Source organism: Hylobates moloch, unplaced genomic scaffold, assembly GCF_009828535.3.
Source record: "Hylobates moloch isolate HMO894 unplaced genomic scaffold, HMol_V3 SCAFFOLD_16, whole genome shotgun sequence".
Lineage (NCBI taxonomy): Eukaryota > Metazoa > Chordata > Mammalia > Primates > Hylobatidae > Hylobates > Hylobates moloch.
Window position 1 is genome coordinate 58,102,764 of NW_026652291.1, and position 22,443 is coordinate 58,125,206.

The 22,443-nt window shown below is 50.9% G+C and overlaps 3 protein-coding genes across 14 annotated transcripts; 1 reads left to right on the top strand and 2 right to left on the bottom strand.

The window, feature by feature from the left end:
* Positions 1–679: 679 nt before the first annotated feature.
* NDRG2 (NDRG family member 2) lies at positions 680–9,709 on the bottom strand. Of its 11 annotated transcripts, none has more exons than XM_032180411.2 (17): positions 9,609–9,698; positions 7,960–8,026; positions 7,164–7,244; positions 6,791–6,832; positions 6,319–6,424; positions 5,989–6,109; positions 5,744–5,806; positions 4,708–4,768; positions 4,420–4,506; positions 3,828–3,884; positions 3,547–3,650; positions 3,024–3,068; positions 2,671–2,722; positions 2,365–2,412; positions 2,112–2,147; positions 1,894–1,945; positions 680–1,670 (listed from the first exon to the last, which is right to left on the bottom strand). In XM_032180411.2, exons 3-17 carry the CDS (start codon positions 7,236–7,238, stop codon positions 1,504–1,506), a joined length of 1,116 nt encoding a protein of 371 aa, XP_032036302.1. In that variant the 5' UTR covers positions 7,239–7,244; positions 7,960–8,026; positions 9,609–9,698; the 3' UTR covers positions 680–1,503. The 11 variants fall into 11 exon arrangements, with proteins under 11 accessions (XP_032036302.1, XP_032036301.1, XP_058285680.1 ...); XM_032180410.2 differs by lacking the exon at positions 9,609–9,698 and adding an exon at positions 8,958–8,995; XM_058429697.1 differs by lacking the exon at positions 9,609–9,698 and adding an exon at positions 8,778–8,944.
* A 4,393-nt stretch (positions 9,710–14,102) lies between these two features.
* On the top strand, positions 14,103–16,740 carry TPPP2 (tubulin polymerization promoting protein family member 2). 2 transcript variants are annotated; one of them, XR_009210331.1, is made up of 5 exons: positions 14,103–14,234; positions 14,441–14,686; positions 14,940–15,093; positions 15,815–16,303; positions 16,528–16,740. XR_009210331.1 is itself a non-coding variant. In XM_032180423.2 (4 exons), the coding sequence occupies exons 2-4, from the start codon at positions 14,514–14,516 to the stop codon at positions 15,998–16,000; spliced, it is 513 nt and encodes a 170-aa protein (XP_032036314.1). In that variant the 5' UTR covers positions 14,103–14,234; positions 14,441–14,513; the 3' UTR covers positions 16,001–16,740. The 2 variants fall into 2 exon arrangements, 1 of the variants encoding a protein (XP_032036314.1); XM_032180423.2 differs by having other exon boundaries at positions 15,815–16,740.
* Positions 16,741–18,734, bottom strand: RNASE13 (ribonuclease A family member 13 (inactive)). Its single transcript, XM_032180424.2, has 2 exons — positions 18,583–18,734; positions 16,741–18,223 (listed from the first exon to the last, which is right to left on the bottom strand). The coding sequence occupies exon 2, from the start codon at positions 18,213–18,215 to the stop codon at positions 17,745–17,747; it is 471 nt and encodes a 156-aa protein (XP_032036315.1). The 5' UTR covers positions 18,216–18,223; positions 18,583–18,734; the 3' UTR covers positions 16,741–17,744.
* Between the last annotated feature and the right edge of the window lie 3,709 nt (positions 18,735–22,443).

Sequence of the window (22,443 nt, forward strand, 5' to 3'; positions counted from 1 at the left end):
ACTTCTGTCATCAGCCTTCTTCAATTTTTTTTTCTTTTCTTTTCTTTTTTTTTTTTTTTTTTTTTTTTGAGATGGAGTCTCACTCTGTCGCCCAGGCTGGAGTGCAGTGGTGTGACCGTGGCTCACTGCAACCTCCACCTCCTGGGCTCAAGTGATCCACCCACCTCAGCCTCCCGAGTAGCAGGGACTACAGGTGTGCACCACCAAGCCCAGCTAATTTTTGTATTTTTTGTAGAGACGGGGTTTCACCATGTTTCCCAGGCTGGTCAGAAACTTCTGAGCTCAAGTGGTCTGCCCACCTCAGCCTCCCAAGTGTGTTGGGATCACAGATGCGAGCCACCTTGCCCAGCCTCTTCAATTCTTTCTTGAAGGTGGTGGTGTTGGTGGCATCTCTGAAATCCTGTGGCCTTCCTCAGTTACCCATAGTTGATAAGGAAGTCTCCTAAGATCTAAATGGTTCCCCTCTCCCAAGCTTAAAAATACCATCAATATCAAGGCAACACCATTGTATTGGAAAGGGCCAGTTTCTATGTGGTCATATTTTGTGAAGTGCCTATGCCACAAAGGCCCTCTCCCAGGGTTTACATCACTTTGAGAAGAGAATATGAGACGTGGACAGGGAGCAGATAGGAAGAGGGGCATGATGCAGGCATACCTAGACAAAGAATGATAACGGTACTCAGATTCCTCTACAGTTTATTGTTATAGCAGAAGTTGTGGGAGACAGGAGGGCACCCTCCACACATAATACAGTGTGGTCAGAGCCCCAGGGTAGCCCTTTCCACCCCTATGCCAAGCCCCAAGCAGCCCAGCCCAAGCTTAGCTCCCTCCCCAGTCCCACTCTAGATGCACACTGAGAGCTACCAAAGTTAGTGCAGCCAAATGGCCCCAGGCCCCTTCCTGTTGCCCCAGCACCAATCCTTCCCCGACACTCATTCATTGCCCACCAACTCCCATTCCAACTTCCTTTTTACACTGGATGTTTCTAGCACATCCTGAGGACCACTAACCCACCAGCAAGTATCCCCGACACACATTCATGTAGGTCCATACCCTTCAGAGTCCTAAAGGGTTAACGAGAAGCCATATCAGCTTTGGTGAATGGAGCCCCAGCCCCAAATCCCCTCCCCTTGCAAATATGGGATGAGTAGGGAGAGTCTGATGGAGGCACCACGACAACTACAACAACCTCTTACCCCTCAGCTACAGACACCTAGATCAGGACAGAGGATGCATGCCCTCTCCACCTTAACACCAAAATGGGGGAGGAGGAGAATTTAGGGGTCTGGGTCCCTAAGAGATATTAGGACATCTCTTCCAGGAGCTGGGGGGAATCACAGGTTAAAGGTCAAGGTTAGGGTAGCAATCAAAGATCAAGGTCATCTCCCCACATGATCTGCCCTTTTTCCCTTGCTTACTCTGGCCCAATGCCCCTTCAGCACCTCCCAGGTTAGTTCTGGGGGAGGCGAGGGCTGGGTGCCACACTAGGGCAACAAGGGTCATTCAACAGGAGACCTCCATGGTGTGCCCCGGGGGCCCCGAAGAAAGAGTTCCAGACTCGCTGCTCTGGGACAGGGTGCGAGAGCGGGACCGGTTGCCATCAACAGACGCTGCACTGGTCAGAGAGGCTGTACGAGACCGGGACAGGCGAGTCATGCAGGATGAGGCCACTGTGGAGACAGAAGGATGCACAAGCAGTCAGAGAGAAAGTGGGGAAGGGGGGCTGGCCACTCAGGGTGTGGTCCTTGGATTATGACTAGTTATAACTAAGCCAGGGGATCAATGAGCTCGACTGGGCTGATAGTGGTGAGTCCAGGCATTCACCTAAAATGGTTCCACCCCGTCAGTGCCCATCTCTCCTCTAGTGCAGCAATCTCTTGTCCCCATACTCACTGTAGCCCATGCCTTGCAGGAAGTACTTGAAGGCCTCGGTCAGCTTGCCTGGCTGTGGAAGTAAGAAGAGGCGAGGGAGACGGTGAGATGAGGTTAGAGGCAGAGCTGGAGCCTGAGGCTGCGGCATTGTGGGGACGGGGTGTGTGGCAAAGGGCAGAGCCCAGTGCCACCGGTATCCTATGTCACTTCCCCATCCCATGGACGGCAGGGGTACTCACCTGAGTCAGCTGGGGCTGACCTCCGGAGTCAGCCATCTGTTCAGGAGAGCGCCACCCAGAAAAAGTGAAACATACATAAATGAGCCATGCGGAGAGGTGGAAAGGGTCTCTCTTCCCTAGTTTCTTCACTCTAGCCCCTTTGTTTTGTTCTTCGTTCACCCCATTTGCTCCCATGCAGGGCCCTGGAGGCTTGGCAGCTGAATCTAGAGAGGATATATGACTGTGGACAGGGGCCCCGGAACAGGTTACTGACCTTGAGGAACGAGGTCTGGGTGGGGTCCAGTTTTGAGTTACATTCCACCTGGAGTAAGCAGGAGGCTGAATGAATGAGGTCACGCCCACTGTGGCCCCTCCCCCGTAAGGGACCCAGGAACCCAGACCCCAGTCCCTTTTCTATCAGCTCCCTACCCAGTTCCTCCTTACCAGGAATCAAATTCTTAGTGCCCCAAAGTTGATCTCCCTGTGCCAAACAGGACATCCCCTTGGCAAGATACTCTTCTGACCACCACTCTAGGACCCCAACCCTCCTCCCTCGCTCACCCCAAAATTCCCTACTAACCACTGCATCTTCATGAGGTGCTTGGTCTCCTACCACCAGCATCACAGGACACCTAAAGACAGTGTTGGGGAGAAGGCAGTGAGCCCCTGGCACTCCCTCACTGGCCTCTGCCTAGAAGTGCAGCTGGAAAAATGTCTGGCTCCAAAGAGGAAAGACCCTTCTGTGTCTCCCTGCTGATGCCACCAAGAGGATTCAAAGGGGGAAGACCTGGAGGGAAGTGATTTACCAAATAGGATGGGGTGGGACATGACAAGGAAAAGTTCCCTGGCAAAAGATTCTCCTTCTTCTAAGGGATACAAGCTCCTAAGGAAGCTCCAGGGAGACGGGCAATGCATTATCTTTTAAAGTCTTACTTGAGGGTGATATCACCTCCACGCTCAAAGTTCAGGTCTCGGCGGCTAGAAAGGGGTTAAAAGAGTAGGAATTTTAGGTGGGCAATGCTATCTAACCAGATATAAGCTGTCTCCCCCATGATGAAACTATCTTTGTCCCAAAAATTGCAGTCAAATGCTGGTTATTAAAGGTGGAAACCAAAGGAGAAGGTAGCAGGCAGGCCCCAAGCACAGCCACTATAGCCACTTGTGCCCTAGATCCCTGGTCAGAGGGCAGCAAAAGGAGAGGAAGGGCACAGGACACAAGATCATCTTATTTCTGAGAGTCCAATAATTCAAAGGAAGTAAACAAGAGAACGGGGACAACCCCTTGCAATCCTTCCCACTGGCTCTGTCCTGAAGCTGCCCCCATTGCACACTAAATGCTGCATTCCTTGCACACTGCACACTACCCGGACTTCCCTCTCCTCCTCTGTGCCTCCCCATGACCCCCAATTACTGCTTCTGCATTTCTCTCACATGCATACACACACAGCCCACCCACTTGTTGTAGCTGTTCCAGTACAACTCAATGTTATCCAGGTTGGGTGCATGTGTAATGATATTTCTGTACTTTTGTATCAACTCAGAATTTCCAGAGAGCTCTTCCTGAAGGAGAGAACAAGGAGAAAAATTAGGGATGGAAAGAGAAAACAACAATTACTGGAGGAAAAGAGGTAAGCCTTCTTCCTTCCCCAAATCCTGTCCCAGCTAAGGAAGTTAGCCCAAGCATTCAAGTTCCCCGCTGCTCCCCTCGACTCTTCTACATCTCCTACACCCACTTACCTGGCTGAAAAGATGTCCAAGGATCATCTCCGGAATGGAAGAGGTGAGGCCGGTTAGCTATGAGGAGAAGGCAGGTGAGAAAGTTCAGGATATTGGCCGGGCACAGTGGCTCACGTCTGTAATCCCAGCACTTTGGGAGGCTGAGGCAGGTGGATCACAAGGTCAGGAGTTCAAGACCACCCTGGCCAAGATGGTGAAACCCCATCTCTACTAATAATACAAATATTAGCTGGGTGTGGTGGCGGACGCCTGTAATCCCAGCTATTTGGGAGGCTGAGGCAGGAGAATCACTTAAACCCGGGAGGCGGAGGTTGCAGTGAGCCAAGATCAAGCCACTGCACTCCAGCCTTGGCAACAGAGTGAGACACCATCTCAAAAAAAAACAAAAAACAAAAAAGAAAAAAGGAAAGCTCAGGATATTATAAGAGACTCAAGCAAAGTGACAGCTTCACTTTCCTGCCCCTTTACTCCCTCCTTGAAGTTCGGAGTCCATCCAGTTAGGCTCTCTACCAGAGCCTCTCTACCAGAGCCTAACTGGATCCATACGAGGAGATCCCCAACCCTAGGTCTCAGCACACAGGCCCCTCCAAACCTTGTGGGCTGCCCAATCCATCCAACCCTTGGCGTTGGGATCAATGTTGATGAGGACAAGACCTTCAACTGTGTCCGGGTGGTTAAGCTGAAGGACAGCAGAAGGAAGGAAATGAGAAACAGGGCATGGCCTTATCCCCTCCCCACTAAGCTCTACCCACTCCTGGACTCCCGCAGGGCCTGACTCCCCACCTAGTGCCCACTTCCTCCCCCAAACAGCACTAATAAACAGTATTCTTCTAATCAGTCTGGACCCTCCTTTCCCTCATCTGGGCTTTCTATTTCTTACAGCATATCTCGCCAGGATGTAAGCTCCAGCTCCAACACCAACTCCAATTATTGTAGAGAAACTGTGAAAGGGAAAGAAATATATGCCTCACAGGCTCTGCCGTCCAAAACCTGCCACAGCCCATCTCTTCAAACTCTTCACCCTCCCTCCTGAGTCCATGGGCACAAAGAAAGGCAGACACGGACCTTTCTCTGGAGGATGCGAAAAAGAAGAGCCCAAGGAACCAAAGGTTGGCACGGGTAGTCAGGGTAGATCCCTGAAGTCTATCCCCAGCTTTCTCCTGGAGAGCTAGTGTCTTGAAAACAAACACCCATCCACCAGCCAACCAACACACTGTTTTCCTATAGAGATAGCTCTTTGTCCATTCTCAATTTCAAGAGCCAGTTCAACTTGTTCTGCTTTAGTTCCTAGTTCCTCTAGAGGAACGGGAAGAATGGAACTTAAAGCAAATGTGAAAACAGACACAACTTTAGTGAACAATGGGGAGAATGAGGAAAAGAGCAGCAAAGTGGTGAACTAGAAGTGCTGAGCCCTGGTGCCTAAGAGAAGCTTAGCTAAGAACAGCACCCAGGGGTCAGCACCTCCTTCTGAATATCAGAGACACTTGGTCTGGCGTTCTCTTCCTTCCCCCACTCTCTCTCACCCACAGAGCTCCCCATCCACCAGGTGTGGGCGTGAAGGAGAGGGAAGTGGGAGAGAAAGAGACAGGTCTATCTGGTTCATCAGGGATTATGTCACCCCCTTTTATTCCTCCCTGACTTTCTGATCGGAGAAGGCCCTCCTTAGCCTGAGGCAGGGCCAAGCATAGACCCTTTTCCTTCCCTCCATCCGTTAGGGCTACTCTGCTGACTCTGGCCAATTTTCCAAACCCACCACCTTTTCTCAATAATCAAGGTGGGAGCATGAAGGAAGAAGATACATTGAGTTCAGAAGCTGAAACTGGCTCAGTCAGGAACCATGGTGAACCTGGAAGTTCTAAGGGTCTCCTTGTGCTGGAAAGAGAACTCTGCTTTGGAGGGGTTCCCAGGCCTCTCACTTTAGGTACTGCAGGACGCAAGGGATCATGTCTGCAAGCTGGTCCAGAGATGGGTACTGATATCTGGAAAAGAGAGGCATGTTAAGGAAGATACCAACCTGCCCTCACACCCGCCCCCCCCAGGATGTCCTACTCATTCTCTCCCAGAATCACCACGCCCTCCCTTTCCGCCTCCCCAGTCGAACCTTTCCCGCACCTGTCCTGTTCCTCACAGTCTGGTGAAGCGGTAACGACCTAACTCTTACCCCAAAGGGAACACAGGGGCTCCCTCTTCCATTCCAGGGGCATCTACATGAACCCGCACGAAGTTCTGAATGATTTCCTGCATGTCCTCGAACTGAAACAGTGGCTGGAAGCAAGATTTATCTAAAGAGAACCCACATCACCTCAACAATAGAATCAGACAGGGAAACGTGTCCCCCAGTCAGAACTCACCCTTCCTTTCATGCCACAGTCAGACTAGGAGAGAACTTCTCCTTCCCACACTGACCCCTCCCCTCCCTCTGGGTTTCATTTCTACCCTTCCCCCACAGCCTCTTCCCAGACAGGAGTGGGAGACGAATGAAGGTCCTTACAGTTGAGTCCCACATCGTGGTAGGTAAGGATCGCTGGGCGTTTGGGTTTGGGGGTGCCATAGACAGTGAAAGTGACAGAGCCGTATGGTGTCTCCACAGAGTGAGTCTGCAGGAAAACAGGGCACCAAGAGCTAGGCTCAGAGGACACGAGGCCAGAAAAGGAGCAACACCAAGGTCAGGGAGCTGGGAGTGGGCGGGCAAGGGGGAAACGGGAACAAAGAATTAAAAACAGGATCAGCAAGAATTGAGGAAAACATGATACTGGAAGATGAGTTTGAGGATAAGAAAGAATAATAAAGATTAGAGAGAGAAGAGGAGGGGAAGGAAGGAGAGGCGAGAGATAGGGAAGGGAAAGGACTAGAACGGAAGGAAAGAAAGCGAAGAGAGAAGAAAGGGCCAAGCAGAGGCCATCCTTCCACTGGGGAAGAGGAGAGCCCCTCCTCCCACCTTGGGACTGCCCCCACACTGTTACCTGTCCCTGGTCCAGGAGGATTCGGGCAGCTAACTCAGCCTCCTGGAGAGACACACACAGATACACACAGAAACACACGACAGGTGGCATCCCAGATGGAGAGACAGACAGAAAAGAGAGGCAAGTAAAGACAGACCAACAGAGACCAAAGACAAAGAGATTGACAAAGAGAGACATGGAAAGGATGAAGGTTAGTGTAGTGACAAGACAAGGGCCTGACTCCCAATTATAGTGTATGGGGAGAGAGACTGGGGTAGAGGTGAAGCAGTGGTGTGAGTTAGAATAAGATCAGTAGGCTTGGGAAGTTAGAAGGCAAGGGGGGATGCTTAGAGATCTGGAATTTGGGCATGGGAGTCAAATGGTCTCTAATAACCTTGGCCGCCTCAGGCGTCTGTCCTGGCAACAGTGGCTTCTCCTCTGTGATCTGCACCTCCTGCAGCTCCGCCATAGTGGCCTGGCAGGATGGGGAAATGAGACTGGGAAGTTGTCTCTACATCCCCACATCTCCTCAAACACCAGGCTTCCTCTCTCAGCACAGGAAGATGCGGGGAACAGAGGGACCCAGGGGTTGAAGACTACTCCAGAACACACAGAGGGCCTTTCCTGCCCCCAGATCCGTTTCCAGGCTGATTGGTGGAAGCTTTGGAAGAGGAATCAGGACACCGCTTCTCTTGATACTCACCATCCCCACTGCTACCCTCAACACCCACACCTCCAGACCCCCTCTCTCCTCTGCCCTGGACCAAAATACCAGGGTGGGGCAGAAGTGTAGCTCAGATTTCCCAGGCTATATTTAGGGGCCACCCCACACTCTCAGGTAGGGAGTGAAACTCGTAGCTCAGTGACCAAGTATTCTAAAGGACAGGGTACCAAAAGACAGGATTGTAAGAGTTCACAATTGACCATGACCTTCAATTAAAGCCCCAAAGTCGGCAGCTCAAAGGAAAGGGGGCTAAAAATGACCAAAGCAACATGACCAATGGGGGAGGTGAGGAAAACAACATAAAAGGGACATCTGGCCAACCAACCCAATGCCTCCCTTCCTCCCAAGACTCTTCCCCCCAACTCTGAATAAACTCCGCAAGTTCACCATTAGCGGGTGAGGAGCACAGCACCTGGACAGACCTGCACAGGAAGGAGCCTGCAGCCTGCGGGGTGGGGTCACTTACTGGGCTCCTATTGGCTGGATGCAGTGGGATTAGGGGTCAGGGTTCTCACTCCTTCTGACTCTGGGGTCTGAGAAAACACAGCAATGAGGTGAATGACATGGGAGACAGACCTGGGGTCTTTTAGGGACGGAAAGCCTCAGCCAAGACCCAGACTCCCAGGGTCATCAACCTCCTCGGGTCACTAACCCTCCCCAGTGTCTGTCTACCCCTGAGTCCAGAGAACACGTCCTCTCTAGGCTCCAGCCGGAATCAATATAGGCTACAGGGGCATCAGTTCAGGCTGCGCGGAGGAGAGAAGGAAGTGCTGATGTGGAGGTAAGAGGGTGGCCCTGTCAGAACCTCCGGATTCGAATCCCAGCTCTGCCACTCCCAGTGTGACCTTGCCCCAGTTAGTTACTACATTTGGCCTCAATTTTCTATCTGCAGGGGGACTAAACGCGGGGGACTAGGGGATCCCCAAAATTTTTGACAGCTCTGCAATAAGAGGAGGGAGCAGAGCATGGCTGTTTCCCTCCACAATTTAAAAACAAACACAAAGCTTGGTGCTGTGGCTTCTCTCCTCTACCCAGTCTCCGTGTAGGTCCCACAAGTGGAGAAAGGGAGAGGAGGGCGGTCCCATAATCTTCTCCCGTTCTCCCCCGACGGCCCGCGAGGGCAAGCGCCATCGGGAAGGGATGGGTAGGACGGAGGAGACCGGCCGGGCCCAGCACCCGGAACCCGTCCCTACGAGTCCCTACGCAGCCCGTCCGCGTGGAGACGGACACCCTCGCGTGGCCGGTGCCAAGCGCCCCGGACCTTGCACACAACCTCGCGCGCACCCCAAACACGCCCTGCCGCTCTCGGAGCCTCAGCCTTTGTGCGCAGCAGCTGAGCGTCCCCTCCGTGCTGGCCCTTTCCCCCGAGCCTCCAGCTCCAGGGGACGGGGATCAATCACACCGCCCACCGGCCCGGCTGGCGCCTTCCAGGCCCTACGGCCCCTCGCCTGCCCCTCCCCCTACCTGCTGCCGCCGCGGCCGCATCCACCTTCACTTGCCTTTGACTCGGGCCCGCCCCGGCTCGGGCTTCCCGCAGACCCGCCCCCGGCCCGCCCCAGCCCGCCCACGGGCGCTAGGCTCCCCGCAGACCCGCCCCAGACCCCCAGTAAACACGCCCCCCCTTTCACCCCGCCCAGACTGCCGCTCAGGAAGGGGTTGTGCTGGGGCCGGGGGACGAGGGGCGGGCGGCTGGACGCTTCCAGGCTCCGCTCGCGCTCACCATAACATTCCACCACCCCCTCCCCGCACTGGGGCGGTGTGGGGAGTGCGGGGATCCCTCAGCCCTGCGAGGGATCCCTCAGCTGCCCTCAGCACCGCCCCCATCCATGACCTGGATCTGCAATTCGCACTCTGGCTCCTTCCTTCGCCCCCAGACTCTGTGGTGGGAACCGGTAGTGGGGAGACGAACCCGGGATACCGACACCCCACTAGTTCGACTCCCCCCGCCCGAACACAGAGAACTAGATTAAGAAAGGAGGAGGTGGGCGGGACCGCCGCTGAGGAGGCGGGGGTCTCGCCGGCTGGCAAGGGCAGGTGTGCCGGCGCCGGAAGGGGGCACGGGGGAACGTCGAGGGCGCAGGAGTTCCGACTCCCTAGTGCCCGGAGTCCTGGTACCTCTCCTCTCTTTGCCGCGTCTCGACGCCTGCTCTCCGGCTGCTCCGGGAGAAGTTGGACAACAAGGCGGGGAGGTGGGGGCGGGGAATGCGGGGGGCCGCTATAAATAGAGGGCGATCGCGGGCGGGCGTGGGGGTGGGGAGAGGATGGCCAACAGGGACTCTGGGGTCAATGCCTCAAGGGGCGACGGGGGAGGGGCCGGGGACCCCCAGAGGCTCTGACTCCTGGGTAAACAGGCGCAGGGGCGGAGTTAACCCTGCGGGGGTGGAGTAGGGGCTTGGGGAGGACGCAGTGTCCCGGGCTGGGACCCAAGAGACCCTGTGGCTTCGCCGCTAACCCCTCCCAATCCGGCCCAGAAAAGGAGACCAGCTCAGGCCCGCTGAATCGCAATGCCCAGGCGATGGTCGACCCGCGTCCCTCTCGGTGCCCGAGTGGGTTTGCCACTCTAGACTTCACACACACACACACACACACACACACACACACCCTGGAATGAGGTCTCCTTGTGCCCCTCAGAGGAAGGCTCCCTGGAATGAGATAGTTGATTAGATAATGTGGCTTAAGGGAATTCGAAGTTGTTTAGGCAAAAGGAAAAGGACTGACTGAATTTCTCCCCACCTGCCCCCCTTGTAGCTCCGCCAATCCCAGGATCATATCCACCCCAACCCCCTTCAGACTGGTTCCTCAGTTGCCATTTCGGGGGCTGGGCGCCAGGCCAGTCAGGAACAATGGCCAATGGAACTTGAGCTGCCAACTGCAACACCAGCACCGACTGCCCCCCCAAGACCCCCAAGTTTCCCTGCCCCCTCCTGCCTGGGAACCACCCTCCCACCACCACCCTCACCACCCGCAGTACCCCTCCCATCCAAGGAACATCAATGCCCCTTTCATCCCCACTTGGCAGGGTCTGCTGGAAAGAAGGAGAGGCCAAGAGGGAGGAGGTGACCCAGAGTAGGAGAACTGGTTGGGCTAAAACCCAGCCTTCAACAACCCCAAATCTAAGAAGCCCCCCCTACATCCCCCAATTTGGAGCACCCAACTTTTCTTCTGTTCCTTTCTCCCACTCCCTTTATAACTTTTTCCCCAGAAACTGGCACAGAAGCTGGGCACCCTGGCTCCTCTCCTAGTCCCCTCTTCCCTCTGGATGCCAGTTTAACACTCTCCTGGACAAGGAAAAGCCTGCTGGAGTAAGGTTCACAGCCAAAGGTGCGCAAGACCGGAGCGATCTCATCAGCCCCAGAGGAGCCTGGGGAGAGGGAGAGCCTCAAGTGAGAACTTTTGCCTGCAGGCTCTTCTTTGTCAAAAGTAGTCTTACTTGGAGTGGGGGAGGGAAGGACCTGAAGGTTCCAGCGTCTAAATTCGTCTCTGGGTCAGGATGACTCAGGGGGAACCTGATAAGGGGCCTGCGCAGGGGCGCAGGGCGGGCAGGAGATGGGAAATTTCCACTGACATCCATTGGCTTCCTAGACCTTGGGGTCCCACCCAGCATGCTGCAGGCAGAAGTAAGGCTGGTTCTACCCTAAGATACAGTTCTTCCTTGTCAGGGCAGTTCCCAGCCCAACCAGAGTGTAAGTGTTGCAAGGACAATCTCTCTCTAAACTCTTTCCCTTTGGCCAGAGCAGCTTCACACTATACCTTCAAGTAAGCAACAGTTTTAAGTATCTGTTATATGCAAGCCACTGTGTAGATGAAATTCAAAGTGTGAGTCTGGTCACACCCTCTCTAGACATTTGTGATGAGAAATGACATTTTGACATTTGTCAAGAGAAGTTACAAACACAGGACAAGTTAAGAAAAATTATGTATGTATAAGATCAATCATTTGGACAATAAGTCCTGTAGCAGTAGCTTCCCACCCTTCTCAAGTGGGAGATCAGAGATTTCCAACCCCACATAATAGTTTTAGTATCCCCTGATGGAGAAAATACAAACTATGAATTCATCAATACTTTGAAGTAAGTTTCTGTCACAACATCTGTAAATGCAGTAATACCTACACATGCAAGGCGTATTATTCACTCAGTTCACACTCACTCTTTATACATACAGATTCTAGGGCCTTTTGCAAGATTTCAGAAATCCTCACGCCGGGAGGCTGTGGCCCACAGTCTAGAAATCGTTATCTTACTATAATTCAGAGAAGGAAAAGGGCTTTGTTCCTAGGGTGAACCATCCAGATGAGAAGTGCAACCATGGAATACTTGAGTGGGAGTGAGGGGCACTCTGTCCAGGCAGAGAGAGAGCGTGAAGGACAGTTTGGAGGCAGAAACACTCAGGTTACTTTGGAGAACTGAATAGTAGTTTCCCATATATTATTCCCTAATACCATAAGGTTAGTGTTATTGTCTTCACTGTACAGATGAGAAAATTGAAACTCAGAAATGTTTAGTGACTTGCCCAAGTCCACTCAGCTAGTAAACGACATATCTAGGATTCATTTCCCCACCCAGATCCATTCCACTGCAGGGACTATGCTCCTTCCACTACCAAGTAGCCTGTCAAGTGTATAGCAATTAGGCCATATGACCCCAGCTGAAGAATAAGCTGGTTCTTAGGTTTTTCGTTTTTTGGGTTTTTTTTGTTTTGTTTTGTTTTTGAGATGGGGTCTCACTCTGTCAGTCAAGTGGGAGTGTGCTGACACAATCCTAGTTCACTGCAGCCCCAAACTCCCGGGCTCAAGCAGTCCTCCCACTTCAGCCTCCTGCATAGCTGGGACTACAGGTGCATGCCACCACTCCCAACTAATTTTTTTTATTATTATTTATTTATTTAGAGACAAGATCTCACTTTGTTGACCTCCCAAAGTGCTGGAATTATAGGCATGAGCCACTGTGCCCTGCCCAAGAATAATGTTGATGAGAGGTGGGTGATGTTTGGTAGAGTAGATTGGGGCCTAGTTAGTTGTATAGGTCCTTGAATGCTAAGCAAAAAGATTTAGCAATGAGAAGCTATAGTATATCTTGAGCCGTAGAATATTCTTGAGCAGGAGTAATAAAAAATACTGTCTTGTGAAAATTAATCTGATGGGCAGGAGGTAATAGAGATGGATTATGGGTGGATGGGAGTGAAGAATTAGATTTAGGAAAGAGATCATTTAGAAGCCAGAGTAGTCATCCAACTATGAGATGATAAGAACTTGAATAAGGGTGGAAGTAATAGGAATGGAAAGAAAGGCATAGATTTGTAAGACAAAGAAAAAAATAGAAAGTGGTGGCATTATTAGATGGGAAAAGGAGGAAAGTCACCAGTCTCGTTGCTCTGTTTTAGGGTCCGTGAGGTTCATCTATCTGTAGTGCTTCTTGCCAGAGAAAAGGCCGAAGAGAGAAATCCCTGAGGAACATCTTTGACCTGCATAGAAACTCATCTGGAGATTTTCAGAATCTGAGCCTCACCCTCAGTCTATCCCAGTTTTATCCTGACCTGCCCACATCTGTTACACTCCAAGGCTTGCTGGGCCCAACACTGGAAGCCATTTAAAGTTTCTATCGCGACTGGCCTTTTAAAGCCAGTGGGATTCTCCATGCTACACTTGAGCCTGGAGACTAGAAAAAATGATAGCCTGTTTTCATTAATCCGTTTTCATTAACTGCTATGGTCTGAATGTTTATGTTGTCCACAAATTCATATATTAAAATCCTAACTCCCAGCTGGACGCAGTGGGTCACACCTGTAATCTCAGCACTTTGGGAGGCTGAGGCAGGTGGATCACTTGAGGTCAGGAGTTTGAAACCAGCCTGGCCAACACAGCAAAACCCAGTCTCTACTAAAAATGCAAAAATTAGCCGGGCGTAGTGATTGGGCTAATCCCAGCTACTGGGGAGGCAGAGGCATGACAGTCGCTTGAATCCTGGGACTGGAGGTTGCAGTGCCCCAGGATCCTGCCACTGCATTCCAGCCTGAGCAATAGACAGTGAGACTCCGTCTCAAAATAAATACATAAATAAATAAAATCCTAACTCCCAAAGTCATGGCATTAGGAGATGGGGCATTTTGGGGGGTGATTAAGTTTTATGAGGGCAGAGCCTTTCTGAATGGGATTCATACTCTTATAAATAGGCCCAAGGAAACTCATTCACCCCTTCTACCATGTGAGGACACAGCAAGAAGGTGCCATCTATAGACCAGAAAGCAGCTCTCACCAAACACTGAATCTGCCAGCACCTTGATCTTAGACTTCTCAGCCTTCAGAACCCTGAGAAATAAATGTCTGCTGTTTATAAGCCACGCAGTTTGACATTTTGTTCTAGCAGTCCAAACAGACTAAAACACCTTCGCTGGGCTCGCCTCAGCTTCTGTTGTGGGACAGCGCAGAAGGCAATTTGACTAGGATCCAGAGGATGGGTAAGCTTGGCTGAAACGATGGAAAAGTGATCATCTGAAAAGGTCAGAAAGTTGGCAGTTTGCTCAATTCGGCATGCAAGGTAGGGAGACCAAAAGCCCCCTCCTTCGAAGGCAAAGGCTGTAGCTGGGGCCAGAAGTGATGTCACATAACCACTGCTGAGGTCATAGAATCTTCCCTCTCCTCCCTCTGTCTCCTCATTGCCACAGCCAACCAGCTCCCACCCATCTGCACACACTTAAATACAAAGGCCGGGAAGGGTCACACCACCATACAGGTACTCTAAGGTACATAAAAGAGGTGGGGGAAAGAGAGGATCATTCAGTAGGTAGGATCCACACTGGTATCTCCAGTGCAGGGAATGGAAGACATGCTGTAGTTGTGTAGGTGCAATGGGAGCTGGGAGGGAGAGAGGAGAGAGCAACAGGGAAGAGGGGAGCTGTTCCTGTTGCTGACTGATTTTACCTTAATGGTCATCCTCATTACTCCACAGTCCTCCCTCCTCCTCCTCCTTCACCCCCAAGTGTCTCCCACAACTGCCCCCCCCCCCCGACCTCTAGCTGACCATGGCATCAGAGGCGGAAAAAACATTCCATCGGTTTGCTGCCTTTGGAGAATCATCAAGCAGTGGCACTGAAATGAACAACAAGAACTTCTCCAAGCTGTGCAAAGACTGTGGCATCATGGATGGCAAGACAGTCACCTCCACGGATGTGGACATCGTGTTCAGCAAAGTCAAGTGAGGAGCCAAAGATATGGGGGTGTGGGCGAGAAGAACCTGCGAGGTAGTTGGCCATGGAGGGGTTCACTTGGTGGAACATTTGCAGTGGGCCTACCAAGCACCACAGGGTACCTGGCGGTGTGCTATTCTTTGTCTTCAAGACACTCACTGATAGGACAAAAGAGGCCAAATCTGAGTGAGGCAAGAATTGGACTTTGGAAGGTAATGCATTCATGCTCCAAAGTTTCTGGATTTCTGTCTAACTGACCAGGGCCAAGAACGCCCGAACCATCACGTTTCAACAGTTCAAAGAGGCAGTGAAGGAACTGGGCCAGAAGCGTTTCAAAGGGAAGAGTCCAGATGAAGTCCTGGAGAACATTTATGGACTCATGGAGGGCAAGGACCCAGCCACCACTGGCACTACTGTGAGTGACAGTCTTCATCCCCTTGACCCTACTTCCCTAAGTATCCATTGTTCCAGTCTACCCTCCTTAACCCTGCCAACTGTGTGACTGTAGAGACAGGGCAGAAACAGACTTTAGAGATCATTTAGACATTCCAGAAGTCAGGAAAATGTGGCCCAGAGAAGGGAAGTGACTTGCCCAAGGTCCGTGGATATTTTAATAGTAGATTTAGACTAACTTCCAAGTGTCCAGTATCTGAGCCAGGCAATTAGGGCTTGGTAGATTTTGGAGGACATTAGTGTAGAGGATTTGGTACCTGATGCCCACTCCAGTTCTTATTTAGGGTTTAATCTCAGGCCGCTGCCTCTCACCTACTCCCTTTTTTCATTGTCCCGTTTGAACTAAAAGCTCTTTCTACAATGGATATTGGGTCGAGGAGCGGGAGTGAAGTCCTCTGGCAGCAGCCTAGTCAGAATAACTCCTCTGGAAACAAAAAAACCCACCCTCCCTCTGCACACGCCACACTCATTCCCACACCACACTTCTCCTCCCCCATTGGTGAATGGCTCTTACCAGAGTTCCTGCCCACAGCTGTATCTGGGCCCTAAGAAAGCAGCACCCCATGCCAGTGGCAGAGCAAGAGCTCCAAGCACTTCCTCTAAGTATCTCTGGCCATCTTTGGGGAAGGGATATGACAGTGTAAGGAAAGGAAGAGGGCTCAAATCCATCCTCTGGCTTGCAGAAAGCAACAACAGCGGGTGCAGTGGACCGTTTGACAGACACCAGCAAGTACACCGGCACCCACAAGGAGCGCTTTGATGAGAGTGGCAAGGGCAAGGGCATTGCGGGACGGGAAGAGATGACTGACAACACAGGCTATGTGAGTGGTTACAAGGGTTCTGGCACCTATGATAAGAAGACCAAGTAGAGAGGAGCTTCATCTTAGTCTGCTAGCCCCCTGACCCTGCATGTTTAACACCAGGGAGCTTGGAAAACAATAAACATCTGTGTGTGCAGCAGCCAAAAACTCTGTCTATGAGGGACAGATGAGCCTACTAGTGTAGAGAGAGGGAGAAGAGGCAGCATGGGAGTGTGGGTTCTCAACCACACACCCTTCACTCTGCTTAGCCTTATGCCTACCAGCCATCAGTTAGTATTCCTCCTCAACAGCTGCTTCCAAGAACAGGATGGAAGAATATATTTGGAGTAAAGAGATGAACCAGATGTGGAGGTAAAAGTATCTGCTACTTGTGTTCACACATTACTGATATTCGCCTCTCCACTCCCACCCCTCAAAAGGGTGTAGCAATTCCTTATGTGATGGACTATAACTATATCACATATTAGATCCTTCCCTGTCCCTCCACCTTCCTCATCTGTTGCAATTCAGGTTTTTTGGATGGAGAAGTAGAAGCCAGCTAAGATGGCCTGACTTCTATTACAAATTTGTTCTAGAGCTGGGGTAAGGGGAGAGTCTATTTTCAACACCCAGCCCAGCACTAAGTTTTACCCCACATCACCTCCATCATGGTGCAAATGGGACAGAAGAGCTTACTGACTGCTAAGGGTAGCTCAGGAAGATGGCCAGATGAGGGAGGCTGCCAGGATTCCAAGAGCAGGAGTTCTGGTGCACTGAAGAAAAAGCAATTAAATCACAACAGAGTCAGATGTGTGTCGTTAACTTTTTATTTTGAAATGATTACGGATTCACAGGAAGTTACAAAAAAATAGTACAGAGGGGTCTCGTGTGCCCTTCACCCAGTTTCCCCCAATGGGAATACTTACATACCCCCAATCTTACATACTCAGATGTGGTTTTAGAAATTTATGTTTGATTAGAGCTGGGCCTGCCTCATTCCCTGTCTGGTCAGGGGCAGACTCTGGAGTCTGGGGGATTTGGGAGGAGCTTCTGGAAGAGAAGGGAAGCAGGAACCTCTGGGGAATGGGTGAGAGAAGATACCTTGAAATGCCAGTGAGCCAAGGTAAGAAGACTGGAAGAAAAAGAGGTTGGAAAAAGGAAGGCAGGGTGACTAAGGTTGTTGAGAGTGTGGGGGAGACAGTCCTAGGCTCCATGGTAAGAGGAAGGAGGAGAGGACAGTTATATGAAGGGAGAAACAATGATTTCACAGAGAGAAGCAGGCTGGAAACTGGGGGTTGTGGGGAAGTGAGGCTAACGTGAGTCTGAGGGCCTCAGGGAGGTTCCTATAGCTAGCCATATCCCCTGAGTAGGTGGGTAAGTGGAGGGAATTATAAGGCAACTGGGGGAGGCTGAGATGAGGAGGGTGGTGGGGATGGGGAGGTGGTGCCTGTTGCCATGGTGTCAGTTGAGGCCCTGGGCCTCCATCCAGGACTTAGGATCTGGCCCAGTGGGTGGACAGTCACTGCCAACTGGACACAGTCAACTTCTTGGGTGGGTTTTACTGTCTCTGGGAGAGGGAGGATGAGGAGGAGGTGGGGGTGAAGAGGGGGTAAACAAGCTGGAAAGAACCTAGACGATAGCACCACTTTGCATGGTGATCAAAGCCCTGGACATTGTCACACCCACTTGGTCTCTTGGGAGGGGACCCTGCCTGCCTCAGAAGTCAGGAAGGAAGGCTTGTTACAGGGATCAGAGTGTTGGAAATGGACACAGGCTGGCCTGTGGTGGTAGAGGTTGGGGAGTGGCTCAGGAATTAAATTCCCGAATAGAGACCAGCGATACCTATTGGATCAGCTTCATACTTGCGGGAGCAGAGTAGGTAGAGCTTCTGGTTGGTTAGGGTGCTATTGTAGTAGCAGCTAGTGGGTGGCTGTTGGTGGCTCAGGGAGCAGACCGTGATGGGGAAGGAATCCTCGGTGAGTGTGCAGTATTCATTATAATTCTCACAGAAGCTGTCACTATACTTGCAGAACTTCTGGATCGCCTTCCAAGGGGCATGTATCATATAATGGATCTTTGGGCAATCTGAATTTTGCATCTTGCCCCGCATATAGGACATCAGACCGTTACAATAGCCCCGGAAACCCTTTGGGTAGTTAGCCCTGGGATAGTCAATGCTTAAGGTATAGAAGTTCCTGCTGCCAATCTGCATCTTGATGTCCATGACCAGAGTTGGCCCTAGAACAAGCTGGAGGAAAAGGAGCCGCGTCACAGCTGGTGCCATTCCTCCTGCTGGTAGAGTTAAGGTGGTTGGGGGCAGCAGTGGGCCTGAAGTGGCTGTCTGCCGCATCCCAGAGCCGCCAGCATTCCCAACCCAACAGTACTTTAGAGATCATCTCACCCATAACCAAGTTCTCATGACCCAGAAAAAGGAGATGCTTGCCCAAGGCCTCCCAGCCAGCCAGCCACCTTCAGCCACCCCTGCTCCCTTGGTCCACCACAGAATCTCGGCCTCTGCAGAGTCTGTGAGCTGCATTTGCAGAATAAGAGCTCTAACTGGTCCTTGGGTGAGAGACTCTTCCCAATTATCCTTGCGCCCCTGGCACTCCTGCTAGTAAAAAACGCAGAGAAGAAAGAAGGAGCAGGCTGACCTGACAATTCTCTGGCAGCTGGGAGGAAGGACAGGAGCTGAAGGCAGCTGGGTAGGGATGTGTATTCTTCTTGCTGAGGCCAAGACAGTCAAGAGATGAGGAGAGGCTAGAAAGGTCTCTGGGTAAAGATCAGTCTGGGAGGAGGGAATGTCCCCTGAGTTTGATGAGCCCCTGTGCTGAGGGGGTTGGATGGGTGGGAGGAAAGAGGCATTGCTATCTGGTCTCCTCCTCTACAGTGTCATTGGAACACTTAGTTCCAACCTCCTTGCCAAAAGTTCCTAAGTGCCTGGGCTTTCTTTGATGTTTTCTCTCTTCCATAGCCTGTGCTCTCGTGGCAAGGTGAGTAGGAAAGCACTGTTATGTTTTGAGGAACAAAGTGCTTCTTATTCCTGACCCTCAGAGAACAGAGCGTTCGCCACTTTGTCATCCCACTCACGGGAGCCCAGGAGGGCATGTAGTCAGGGGCCTCCCACCAAAGTGCTGGGCTGAGAATCAAAGACCTCTATGTGGACTCCCCACAGTCCCTATCAGCCTTACTCCTGTCACACCCACAGCCCTCACCTGTGACCTCAAGCCCTGTCAGAGTTTGAGCACTACTGGAAATCTCTGCATGCTGACTCTGAAGCCTCAAACTTGGCAGGTTGGATTTGAAAGCATAACCTGAACATGAAAAGCTGTGGATGCCAGAGCCTGGTGTGATCCATTTCTTACTGATGGTTGGTCTCTGAGTGGTTTGCCATGCTGGGGAAAGGGCCACACTCCTATCTTTTTCATCAACATCTTCCCTTTCATCAGAATCAAAGAGCTAGCTCCCTGGAGCCTGCTAGCCCTCGCCCTTGACTTCCACAGGTCACTCAGCCTTGTCTGTCTGCAAGGTGTCTTCCAGATTTGGGGCCTCCTCTTAGGAGCGCCTTTTTACCTTTGCTGGACAGCAGAAAAGGGGAGTCAGAACACAGAAAGCTGAATGCTCCAACGCCCCCCAGTATAGCTCAGGAGGAGGGAATAAGGCCTCAGAGAGACAGATTGGTGTTCCTCATGTAGAGCCCCCTAAACTGGCACTTTCTGACAGCACAAACTACAGTCCAAAATGGAATCCATCCTCCCCGCAACTTGTTTCTCTTCCTGTGTTGTCTACCTCAGTTTCCCCGGTTACCTATGCAAGAAACCTGAAAGTGATCCTAGACCCCTCCACCTCCCCAATCCCAGCTACGGGGAGGCAGTCCGCATGGTGGTTAAGATCAAGGCTTTTGAGTGAAACAGACCAGGAATTGAATCCTGCCTCTGCAGCTTACAAGCTGCACACCATCTATCTGTTTACTAAACCACTGAAAGCTTCCTTGTTTCATCTGTTCATGAGGATAGTATTTTTTACCTCATGGCAGTATTAGGATCCATTAAGATGTATATTGAGAGTTTTTAGACCAGCGCCTGGCACATGGTGAGTCTTCAATATGAGCCTGAGTGCATCGGTCACACAGCCCTGACAATCTTAAACTTTTCCCAAGCCCATCTCTTCCATTCTTACTTCTTCCTCAGTGAATGCTCTCATCTCCTGGACACCACACACACTCCAACTCCAGTAAGACTCAACTCAAATATATCTCTTATACAACTTCAAGAGAAAAAATGTGGTCCCTTCTTTCGTCTAAAACTCTGCAATAGCTTGTTTCTCATAGGGTAGGGATGCCCAATCTTTCGGCTTCCCTGGGCCACATTGGAAGAAGAATTGTCTTGGGCCACACGTAAAATACACTATCACTAATGACAGCTGATGAGCTTAAAACATGCAAAAAAAATTCATAATGTTTTAAGAAAGCTTACGAATTTGTGTTGGGCTGCATTCAAAGCCATCCTGGGCCACATGTGACCCGCGGGCCATGGGTTGGACAAGCTTGTCATAGGGTATAGTCCAAACTGCATCTCACAGGACATAAGACTTCCCATGATCTTGCACCTGCCCATGTGTACAACTGCATCTGCATCCCTGCCTGCTTCCCACCTTGTCCCCCACCTCCTCCATGCCCTATCTCCTGCTGTCTCCTCTATCTGGAACCCTGCTGCTGCACCGCTCCTTCTCACCCCCATCTATTCCATGGTGCTAGCTCACAGAAAGACTCGACCCAGAGGTCCCACTTAGAAAGCCTCTGCTGGGAAGACCTTGCCAAGGAAGTGGGCACAGTCAAGCAAGTAAGGATAGAGTCCACATGGGCAGGTGGCTCATCTGTATTCTTCAGGCTGCTCAACAAGACAACACTGAGTGGGTGCCAATGCAGGGCGTTGCCTGAGCCTGGTTGACTCAAGCCTTTGCTTTGAGGAAGCCAACCACACTGTGGTCCCTGCCTTGAATCATGCCACCTCTTCCCTGGTCCCTCAAGGCTGCAGCTTCCCTGAGAATAGAAAGAGACTTTTTATACCTTTCGGTCTTCCTCTTCCTTCATTCCCCACCCACCCATCACCACTCTTCACTCCCCACACCCAATGCCACTCACTTCTGCCGCACAATTACAGAAACTGAACAGCACATTATAGAGGAAAGCATTCAGGACTTAAATGATTTAATGATGATGAGCCTTCGGCTTCCCAACTGCAATCCTGGTGATCTGTTCCCTAAAATCCTATCCTAGAGGTGCTGATGCATAAGATTACTTCATCCATTCTGACATCCTCATCATGGTGTCATGTGCTCTGTAAGCCTGAGATTAGTGGGATTGTTACCCCATTACACTGGGTTTTACATACACAAGCATTACCCTAGGGATGAAAAACTAAGTTCTAGAGTGACAGTGGCTTGCTCAAGGTCATGTGTCTAATTCAGTAGTTCCAGGGACAATTGGATAATGTCTGGAAACATTGTCACAACCAGGAATTGCTACTGGCCTGTGGCCAGGGATATTGCTGAACATCCCACATTTCACAGGACAGCTCCCATAACAAAGAATTATCCAGACCAAGATGTAAATAACACCGAGGTGGTGAAGCTCTGGTCTAAATAATTAGCTAATCAAATTTCTTAACCAAAGCAGACTTACTTGTATCTTATGTATTTAAAAAAATGATAAACATCTGGGACTTCAAAATATTTTTGCTAATCAAATGTTGATTGTAATGATACTGATTCCACCAGCAAAATGTGTATTGATAGTTCACCATTGAAACAATAACTGAGTTGTTTTTCCTGTAAAGATGACCCTCTGCATGTAACCATTTACACATTCTCTCCCTGCCCTCCCCAGTGGTAAGCATTTATAGAACAACTGGCTAGGCTGGCAGGTACAAGGGTGACTCCCTATGACTGAGGAAAACCCCAAAATTTTGCCCTGAGTGGGCTCACCATGATCTCATTGGCATTATCTTTTGCCCTGTCCAATTCAAGTTGCTCAAACAATATACTGTGTCATGGACAGTTCCTGGGCTGTCCTTGAACCTGAAGGATTGCCTCAGCCATCTCAACCTTCTTCTCATAGCATCACCTCAAACCCAGGGCTGAAGTCTAGAAGCTGCATTGTCAGTTCCTCATCTGCTAACCATCTCTGCGGGCTGGAGGCAATCCCACCTCAGACTGGGATCATTCAGGAGCAGACGGAATGCCTTCTAAAAGTTGAATCAGTTAGGGTCACTTATATGCAAGGCATTATGCTATATACTGTGAAATGCGCAAAAGAAGTGTAACAGGTGGTCCTCGTCTTGTGGGAATTAACAGTCTAAGAGAAAAATAATACATACATATGAAGAAATAACCAGTGATTCAAGGCAGAAAATTATACATTCTGAAGACAGTAAATGCTGTAGGAATTTAGAGGTGAGAAAGAGGTCTCTGAATTGGGAGGGTCAGAGAAAGTTTTCCTGAAGGGTCACCCTGGC

Coding starts and splice junctions, on each gene's coding strand:
- TPPP2 (XM_032180423.2), top strand. CDS start 14,514: ATGGCATCAGAGGCGGAAAAAACATTCCATCGGTTTGCTGCCTTTGGA. Junction 14,687..14,939: donor ATCGTGTTCAGCAAAGTCAA/GTGAGGAGCCAA, acceptor CTAACTGACCAG/GGCCAAGAACGCCCGAACCA. Junction 15,094..15,814: donor CAGCCACCACTGGCACTACT/GTGAGTGACAGT, acceptor TCTGGCTTGCAG/AAAGCAACAACAGCGGGTGC.
- NDRG2 (XM_032180409.2), bottom strand. CDS start 8,978: ATGCGGCCGCGGCGGCAGCAG. Junction 6,833..7,163: donor AGACGCCTGAGGCGGCCAAG/GTTATTAGAGAC, acceptor GTGTCTCTCCAG/GAGGCTGAGTTAGCTGCCCG. Junction 4,769..5,743: donor TGCGTCCTGCAGTACCTAAA/GTGAGAGGCCTG, acceptor TCCCTTTCACAG/TTTCTCTACAATAATTGGAG.
- RNASE13 (XM_032180424.2), bottom strand. CDS start 18,215: ATGGCACCAGCTGTGACGCGGCTCCTTTTCCTCCAGCTTGTTCTAGGG.